Source organism: Phaseolus vulgaris, chromosome 11 (genome assembly GCF_000499845.2).
Source record: "Phaseolus vulgaris cultivar G19833 chromosome 11, P. vulgaris v2.0, whole genome shotgun sequence".
Taxonomy (NCBI): domain Eukaryota; kingdom Viridiplantae; phylum Streptophyta; class Magnoliopsida; order Fabales; family Fabaceae; genus Phaseolus; species Phaseolus vulgaris.
The window spans coordinates 11685840-11696156 of record NC_023749.2 but is presented as its reverse complement, the minus strand read 5'-3'; the positions used below and the strand labels follow the sequence as shown (position 1 = coordinate 11696156).

General features: G+C 34.6%; 1 protein-coding gene across 1 annotated transcript; it reads right to left on the bottom strand.

The window, feature by feature from the left end:
• Positions 1–5565: 5565 nt before the first annotated feature.
• LOC137830979 (uncharacterized) lies at positions 5566–9529 on the bottom strand. The gene is made up of 5 exons (XM_068638434.1): positions 9187–9529; positions 8727–8818; positions 6530–6619; positions 6014–6453; positions 5566–5856 (listed from the first exon to the last, which is right to left on the bottom strand). Exons 1-4 carry the CDS (start codon positions 9359–9361, stop codon positions 6058–6060), a joined length of 753 nt encoding a protein of 250 aa, XP_068494535.1. The 5' UTR covers positions 9362–9529; the 3' UTR covers positions 5566–5856; positions 6014–6057.
• Positions 9530–10317: the final 788 nt, after the last annotated feature.

Genomic DNA, 10317 nt, shown 5'->3' with positions numbered 1-10317 from the left:
TGGTGACTTGATTGAAGAAGTTTATATAAAACCACCTCCTGGTCTTGTTATTCCCGACAACAATAGTGTTTGCAAACTTCAAAGGTCTCTCTATGGGCTTCGTCAGGCTGGGAGACAATGGTATGCAAAGCTATCATCCTTCTTAATTTCAAATAAATACATTGTATCTAATGTAGACCACTCCTTATTTTAAAACATTCCGGTTCTAATACAACTGCATTACTTGTCTATGTGGATGATATTGTGTTGAATGGCAATGACAAAGCTAGAATTCTTCATATCACCAACCTGTTGGACCAACATTTTAAGATCAAGAATCTAGGCGCTCTCACTTATTTCTTAGGTCTTGAAGTAGCCTGCAACAGCTCTGGCATACACCTCAGTCAAAGAAAATACATCATTGACCTCCTACATGAAACAGGCATGCATGATTATACCCCTATGCCCACTCCCATGGCACATTCATCTCAACTTTCCATTACTAAAGGAACTCCACTGACTGAAGAAGAAGCCTCGGCTTATTGCAGACTTATTGGACGTTTGGTTTATCTAACCAACACCAGGCCTGACATTGCTTTCAGTGTTCACAATCTAAGCCAATGTGTTTCTGCACCCACCAGCAACCATAATCAAGTTGACTTTCGCATTCTAAGATACCTTAAAGGTAATCCTGGATCTGGTATTTTTTTATCCAGCAATAGTTCCATGCATTTAAAGGCTTATAGTGATTCAGATTGGGCTACATGTCCTGATTCAAGAAAATTTGTCACTGACTTTTCTCTTTTTTTGGGTGAATCCCTCATATCATGGAAATCCAAAAAGCAACAAAACATATCCAAAAGCTCTTCTGAAGCATAATATAGAGCCCTTGCTGCCACTACCTGTGAACTCTAGTGGCTGACCTTTCTTCTTCAATACCTGCACGTCCCTTTCATCACTCCTGCAACCCTATATTGTGATAGCCAATCTGCCATACAGATTGCATCTAACCAAGTCTTTCATGAACGCACCAAACATATTGAAATCGATTGTCACATCGTCAGAGAAAAGCTTAATGTAGGACTTCTCAAATTACTTTCGATCCCCTCTTCCATGCAAACAACTGACATCCTCACCAAACCTCTCCATACTCCTGCCTTCAAAGAGCTTGTATGCAAGTTGGGAATGAAAAACATCTATTCCCAGCTTGAGGGGGGTGATAACAATATTAGTTTTTGTTATTTAATAATAATAGTTTTTATTTAATTTTTGTTATAACAATTTTTTATTATGGACCCATTAGGTTCTGTTTATTGTACTCCTTAGGCCCAACTCTATTAGCAAGAGTTTTCCTTTGAATCTTCTTTACCTTGTAATAATAAAGACACGTAATACAATTTTCTCAGTTTTTTATTTTTTTCTTTAAAGCTATGCCTATCTCAATTATGTGTCTTTGTTGGTTCACACTTCTCTATCACAGATCATTATGCGTTCATCTAGCGGCACCGCTTTTGCTCTGGTAGATAGCTTAAAAGTGGTTACCGTGTTATCTGTCCCAATAATGTCCCAGCAAGAATGATAGAAAACACCACCAAAATCATCAGGACCAGGAGCACTATTACCATTAAGATTAAAAACAACAGTCTTGATTTCCAAAAAATTAGGACATTTAATCAACATCATATTCTCCTAAGAGGAAACTAGATCAGAAATATAAGAACCAATAAAATCTTCCATATTACTTGTATTCGAAACATTAGAAATAGACTCAACATAAAGATTTTTATAAAAGTTCAAAATATGATCCTCAATGAGTTCAGGATCCTTTGTAACCTTGTTATCAATCTGTAGACGATGAATCCCACTAGAATTATTTCTCCTTTTGACCACATCATGAAAAAAAGAAGTATTTTAATCTCCATCTTTGAACCATAACATTTTAGCCCTTTCTTTCCAAAAAAAATATTGACAGTGAAGAGCATGATCAAGCTCCTCCTTAGTAATCTTTTCTTGACAGAGAAGCCCATCAATATCAGACAAACTAGCCGTCTTTATGTTTTGTTGAATACCAAGAAGGAGACCCTGCTTAAGAATGGATTGTGAACATTACCAAAAGAATTTTTATTCAAGTCTCGGAGCTCAATTTTCAACATTTTTAACTTATGTTGCAAAATAAACATAGGACAACCAACAATCTTATTAGCCCAAGAATCATGAATAAGCTTCAAACACGAAGTGTCCTGAAGCCACATAGAAAAGAAACGAAAATCGCTAACCTTCTTCAAAGAATTACTAGCAAGACTAACACGAATAGGGGAATGATCAAAATAATTTTTAACAAGAATCTGATAAGTACAAGAATCTCATTCATCCAGACACACTCCATTACCTAAAGCCTTATCCACTCTTCTATGAATTCTATGCAACTCACTCCTTCCATTACACCAAGTATAACAAGATACAGTAAAAAAGCATACAAGAAAGGTCATTAGTATTAATCCAATCAAGGGATTCATTACAAGAAACCTGATTAGGAGCCACCTTTACAGTCATCCGCTGAGAGCACAACATTAAAATCTCCCAGAATACACCAAGGCCATGTGAAGAAACTAAGATCCCTCCACAAAAATCGTCTATAGTTTAAGTAAACTAATCAATATCTCCACAATTTTGTAGTTTCCCAGTCCTCTGACATTCCAAAAAAATGAAGAGACCTTCATTGCAACGTTGTAGTGCAAACTATTGTAGCAGTCCTCTAACATTGTAGCAGTTTTTTTGGATTTTCCAGTCCCATTAGGTGGTCTCCCTGGTTTTCTTTTAGTGCAAACTATTTTCTCTCCAGTATCATTGACATCCTACTCCATCTCATTAGAATCAACCAAAATTTTGAAACAACATCTATAGTTTCCAAATCATCGAGAGAGGAAAAGTGATTTTGCAGGACCAACGATGGTGTTTTAACATCCCCAAGAGATTTAGCCTTTCGAGGGGAGGTATAAGGCGATGGAGATGGTACAGTCACAATAGCAGAGACCTCCACATGATAACCATCAATTGGAGTCTTAATTGGTGCTTTAGAATTTGTAGGTGATTTAGCCCTCCGAGGAGAGGTAGGACATAATGGAGATGGTACGACCACAAGAGTAGAGACCTCCACATGATGATCATCAATAGGAGTCGTAACTGAATGTGACTCTGAGCCCTTGGCTTGCATAACAACAGGTGAATTCCTTAGCATCTTCGATTTTGGGAAATCCAGAGTGGGAGTGGACAACCCTTGCCTGGGTGGGGACCTATCATGATCTGAGGCATCCTCTAGAGAAGGCATATTTGCAAAATCATCCTCCTCTCCACCTAGTTTATCATAAGCAAGGTGACCCAAGAGTGACCCTGCATTAGCCCATCAATTTTCAATTTATCAGTGGGGCCTTCCACGAGCTTCGGTTATAACACAATCTTAAAAAAAGAAAAATACATTAATTTTCTAAACACTCAAACTTATTGTATAAATTTTTATTATAATTATAAAAATAAGAAACAAATCATTTTGAATCAATCATGAAAAACATCTTTCTGCTCCAAAAAAATAATCTGGAACATACTTGCGCTCATAAATCTTTATTGTCAATTTATATAATTCATAATTATATAATATATAGATTTGTGTCCCCGTGTCCTACATTTTAGAGATTATACGTATCTCCATATCCGTGTTCGTGTCGTATCAGTGTCTGTGTCAGTGTCTATGCTACATATCCCAAACCATCCTATTCAAATCAAGTTGCCAATCATCTTAAAAATATACCTCATTTTGTTATTACTTTTCCAAAATTACCCTTCCAAATAAATTTGTGTCCAGGCATTCCATGCTGTAGTTATACTTCCATCACAAGATATTCTAATTTTATGTTTTCCGAATCAATTTAGCATTGATGTTAAATTTTCTATTTAAATTTGATTAAGATAAAGATTATGAAAAATAAATAGAAAATTTATAAGTAATATAATAAATGTGATTAATAAATTAATTTTTTAAAATAGATAAAAGTGTAAAATTACATATTTACTCCAATCACAACGGGAGAAAATTTGGATTAATTTTTATTATTAACCTTATAGACTTAATGCGTCAATGTAACTCGTTCAGTGTGACAGCCAATCATTAAAGTATTTGGAAACAAAGTTATTTACAAGGTATTTCTGGAAAAGGTAAAAGGAGGTACATTATTACAAAAGGGAGGTATATTTAACAATTTACGTGAAGTTCAAGAAAATGAAATGGGCCCGTATCGATACATAGAATATATCAGGAAAAGAGAAAATGCAAATAGTAAATGGGATTAATTTTGACACATGATTACTATAAAGATTTTTATATTGAACAGTTAATTAGATTTTACTTTAATGTTTTTAAATTAAAAAGCTAATGGTTTTTAATTATACAACAATAACATTTCGTCAATAGTATAAAAATATGTATTCTAGTTAACTTCATGGTAAATAATTTTTTCATAAATGCAATGGTTGCCACAAACCTAGATCATCTAACAGTTGTGCATATTGCAAAATGTGCAACCAAGTAAGGTAGAAAACAAACAGCTTTAACTACTTTTATCTCCGGACAACTCAAGTTGTAAATTCATTATAGGTTTTTTGCTGATTTATCTGCCATACAATTTTTGCATTCTTGAAAACCTGTCATCTCTCAGTAAACTATAGCAAGAATGATTTCAGTTAAACCTTTTTTGAGTTATTAGTAAGAAAATTAAGGGAAGGACGCTTAATAAAAAATAGATACTAGTCCACCTACAATCTAAATAGTGTTTAATGTTAAAATCTAAATAGTGTTTACTGTTAATATATCTTGCAAAACATATTACATTGCCAACCAATAAAAAAGGTTACATAGGAGAGTAATAGAAGACTACAGATATAATGTAATTAAAAGTTCAATAAATAATTGATACAAAATTCTTCCAGCTTAACCAATAATATTGGATTTAAATTTTAAGCTTACAATTGGGCTAAATTATTAAAAGTGTTTTGCCACCGATCGTTTGACTTTACATTTAGTGGTGGCTGTTTCTTCCTGCACCTCCATATATTCTTCTTCCACCTCCATACATTTTCATATTTCCAAAAATACCCCTCTGTAATATTTCGGATTACATAATTCGGAAGTCTATTTTCAAATTCATAATTAACTTTCGGATTACATAATCCAGAAGTCTTTTTTTAGATGCATGATTAGTTTCCGAATTATGTAATCCAGAAGTCTTTTTTAGCTTCCGGATTACATAATCCGGAAGTCTCTTTTAAATGCATGTATGGATTATATAATCCCGAAGCTATTTTATGGGGGTGGCACAAGAAGGTTAAAAAGGTATTTTTATGTTATGTAGGGGGGGCCAGAAGAACCTATGGAGGTGCAGGAAGAAACAGTCTTTAGTGGTTCTGTTGCTTAACAAGTCATCATTTTGTTCAATAAGTTTGTTTAATTATTTATCAGTGGTTTCTGTAAAAAACAATTTACTTAGATCCTAGTGAGCATGTTGGCGGTCTCCTCCACAAGAGACAAGTACAGGGTGATATAAATTTCCGGGGTTACAACCTCTTATTTGCTCACAAATTTCAAGACATCAGAGTCCATAACAAGGCAGAGTCAAATTTGTGTAAAATAATTTTCACTCATAAAAGCATTGCCTAACTAGCTATCTCGACTCTTAAGACAAACCAACGTAGTAAAAATTGCTATCAATTTTGCTATCTATGTCAAATCAGATGACGAGCTAGTAAAATTATGGGTACATGATTTTGTGAGTTCCTTATGATTGACAAATTGAAGTATGCTCCAAGGCTGAATGAGCAAAGTTCCACCTAAAAATACATGTTATACACTCATTCATGGTCAGAAAAAGAAAAGGGCCTCCAAATATATATTTTTTAAAATCTAAATATGACTACACCAAGCACGCTTGGCTCTCATGATTGCAACCATAAAAAGCTGAACATTGATCAAGATAAAACATATTACCTCGGGTTCAAACGTACAGTTCAGGTGTCAGTTGTTGACTCGAATCATAAGCGTAAATGACGAATTGCACTATACAGATGGTAGGTCACGGCTAAGGCAGAGATCTCCATGACAAGGAGGTTGAGTTTTGATGAATAAAATATGAACTGGAAGAAAGAGTCGTAGGTGAGGCTCACCGAACCCATTTTCATATATATCATATAAAAAAGCAAAATGACACCGGCTAAGAGAGCTCCAGCAATTCTATTAAAAATTGAGAGAGTTGAAGAAAGTTGGGGCTGATAAAGAGGGAGATGAGGAGATAACGGGCGAAAACCAGATGTGTTTGTCTCACTGGTTTTACTTGAGACGTCACTCATACAACGTTTATGACCAATCATTCCCAACGTGCCAGCTTCCATACTTCTCTCAAAACTTCTAGCCATCATAGTATTGACTCCCTTATGAATGAAAATGTCATCAGCAAACCAAATTGATTCAACTTAATTATAGATAACTTGCAATATAGGAACTCACCGATAGCATTGGATTCTGTGCAGCACAAACTCTAGTGCCATATCTAACTCCAGACAGCACAGTGGTGTCCAGTCCAGAAGCTTTGTACATCTGACATAAAAGAACAATTTAACAGGAATTAGAAACTAAACAGAGCTAAGTTAATGACTTGTATCACATTCTCGGGCGTAATGGTATGCAACAGTTAAGTTTTTTTTGTATTAGGGAGAAAAACGAAGAAAATTATATGTAGAGCAAGATTATATTCTGGATTTACATTGACAAGTACATATTCCTTGTTTCCTCAAAGGAAGAGGTACTAGTACTGATAAACCTAAAGATAAACACTTCCCGGCTCCATTTGTCCTAGTCAAAGCATCAAGTTTTGCAATGCTAGCAATAGTAAATCACTGTAATCAATCCAAATAAGAACCTGATAGTTGAGACGTACATAGAAAAAAAGTTTGGAAATCTCATGTATATCATATCACATCAATTTCAGTCATTTAAATTCAAAGTAGAATGCTAAAGTTTAGACAGTTTAGAATGTCTAGCCCTGTTGAGGGGAGAAAATTTATCCTTACTTTTCTAGATCTTAATTTCCTAAAAATTACAGCATAATATTTTATTAGCAGCAAAGTAATCTGAATACAATCACCAATAGAACATAAAAAGACATTTTTCTAAAAAATCAACAAAATGGAAATCAAAACCTAGTAGGTACTGATACATGATTTAGCAAAAGATTATTTTGTCAATGACAGCAACAATCATAGTTATCAATCCACATAGCAGGATATAGAGATGGTGGGGACAGCAAGAAACTGCTACAACAAAATTATCAATAATATTAATAGACATAAAGAATCATATAATCATATTATATGCATAGAAATGCTCAAGAAATGTAAATGCTAAAAATATTGAAGACATAACAATAGTTGAAAAGGCAAAAGAACAACTAAAACATTGACGAAAGACATGTGAAATCCCACAGTCACAATCTTGGATATAGAATAGAGTGTCACTGAGCACTGTCACAGAGAACAAAACAATAGTTGAAAAGGCAAAAGAACAATTAAAAACATTGACGAAAGACATGTGAAATCTCACAGTCACAATCTTGGATATAGAATAGTGTGTCACTGAGCACTGTCACAGAGAACAAAACATAGCTTCAGAAGTCAGGGTTGGCAGGAAGCTAGAGAATGTTAGAGATGGTGCCAGAAAACAAGATTCAATGAAAACTAGTGTTTCATTTTGGAACAATTGATTCAATTAGTGGCGGGTAGGGATGGTGATATGGCCAGCAGCCAAACACCACTGAATGACACAGTTAAGAATTACAAAAGGACTTTTTCATCCCGTTAACAAGTTGCATCCACTATTAATGGTATGAAAAGTTGAAAACTCACTAAATTCAGCCATATAGTAACTTCCATGGCCACGCACAGAAAACCCAAAAAATTGAAATTGTAGAGGTCATTGCCATGACCCAATGCCCACCACAATTGCACAGGATAAACTACTCGACATCAACTAACTGTCAGCATTTATTACTCAGAACCACTTTTAATATGATAAGCATAATGATGTCAACATATAAGAAAAAGATGTCAAGGGAACCAAAAACCCAAGAAATAGGCATGATGTAAATTAGTTTTGAAATTGAAGGTATGGTTATCATTGTAATGACCAGCTGACATTACGTAGCTTTCTACCATTAAATTAAATCAAACTACCCGTCTCCTTCTTTCAGTTTCAAATTTCAAATTCATATTTGTTATTATCCAGTCAAGTTTCAGACACAACAAGATCGAATTAGTGCAATTTCAGACATTAAAAAACTAGTTATAACTTTACTCTCACACCATATTTCAAAATTTGCCAAACCTCCCCAATAGTTTCATTCGTAACCAGGACTAGTTTGTTAAAAATTAGCTTTGCTTCTAACTCTAGCATACTACTATTGCACGGCCAGAACCAACTAATCTTCTAACAACTTCAGAACGTTTCAGCAACTAAAAACGATGTAAAAGGGGTGCAAGATTATTAAATTAGTCAAATCAAAGTTGCATCAGCAACGACAGCTTCCCTCAGTCTAAAGGGAGAAAACAAGAGATATAGAAATGCAAGTTCACACAAGCAAACATATTTCACTCCATTAAGTGTGGTTAAATTTTGAAATCTCATAAACAGTGACGGGAAAGACGCATACCAACGAATTGATCGCATGAGAATCACAGCCAAGCTTATTCGCAGGAACTTTGGGAAGACCAGTCAAGTTTCCGCCAGAAGCGTCTTCCCTGGCTGAAACGACATTAGAATCCAAGGAATGAAACAATCAGAAGCCGAAAATTGAACTCGGCACCAGCGAGCGCAAACAAATTAAGGTTGCAGAGCAACAGGAATCACGAGATTCATCGTAATCAACGAAACGCAAATTAAGAAAATGAAGCAGTCAAGAGCTATTTGCTCTCTTAGGCGTTAACGCAACTTTAAGTTGAGTTTTTCAGACACTTATATACTATGAATATGATTGTAAGGTTACACATTATAAGGTTTTCACACACTTATCTATAGTCGTTCGCAATAAAAGAGGATGTGAATAATGGATGAAAATAGAAGGCGTTGAATAACGGAAATGGAAAGAAGAAAATGAGAGCGAAGGGAGTTACCGGGAGGCGTGGAGGCTGTGTTGCGGCGGAAGAGATCGGCGAGGGGAGAGAGAAGTCCGATCTGATTGCGAGGGAGGTAATGCGTGGTGCGGGAGAGGTAAGGGAAGGTTCTGGAAAGTGAAGAAGAGGAAGAAGAGAGCAACTTAGACTTCGTAGATCGGAGGAGCCAAGACATCGTGCTCTGCTCTGCTGATTATTTCTTGGAGATTGAAGGAATGACGATTCCAGAGAAGAAGAGAGAGTGACGGAGTGGGGTTTGGGGAGCGTGTGGAGACCCAACGCAATGAACTAACTAAGGCTACGTGAAGTTCTCCAATTTCGTAGTCTCTCTCTCAGTACCAATGAATTTAGCATTCATGTTAAATTTTCAGTTTAAACTGAAACGTTGACTTTTCATTGAAAACTATATTAATTGCCTCTCACTTTTAATTAAAGTTTAAAATAGATTTATACTTCCTTCATTCCTAATGTTTAAGAATTAAGAAACGTTTAATATTATTAATAAATAATATATTTCAACTACCGTATTCTCATTTAATATATACAATTTTAACTATTAATTCATATTAAATTTTAAGAAAATATATCAGTTATAGCATTTAAATATGTATATATTATTAATTCATGTTTTTGGAAGTCCATTTTGACGATAAAATTGAGAAGCTAAAACAATACAAAATTTATTAACAAAGTATTAAAGAGAAAAGAGTAAACACAAATCAGAGAAGTTTTATTTTAACTTACCAATGGACCTCAAGCATAAATAAAGTTGGCAAACCACAATTGCACACACACACAAGAGACCTTGACGGGAATCTGCGTGGTAAAAATTGCAAAACGTAAAAAATTTCGGAGCAATTTAAACATCACACAACTTGTGTCCTATAAGGTGAGAGAAGTCATTTTTTTTATCATAAACTTTAGTCATTGGTGTTTAGTAGTATAAGAAGTTATTATCATTAACAAGTTAAAATTTTTATTTAGGTTTTTAGAAATAGCATGCATATCTTGGTGTTGCGTTAGTTAACTAGCATGTTATCTTAGTTATCTTGAAGAACTATGTATTATGTTATTTTAGTTATTTTGAATTACTATGTGTTTTGAATGCGTATTACAAAAGATATATAGTTC

Coding starts and splice junctions, on each gene's coding strand:
- LOC137830979 (XM_068638434.1), bottom strand. CDS start 9,361: ATGTCTTGGCTCCTCCGATCTACGAAGTCTAAGTTGCTCTCTTCTTCC. Junction 8,819..9,186: donor CACAGCCTCCACGCCTCCCG/GTAACTCCCTTC, acceptor ATGTCGTTTCAG/CCAGGGAAGACGCTTCTGGC. Junction 6,620..8,726: donor CTCATGCGATCAATTCGTTG/GTATGCGTCTTT, acceptor CTTTTATGTCAG/ATGTACAAAGCTTCTGGACT.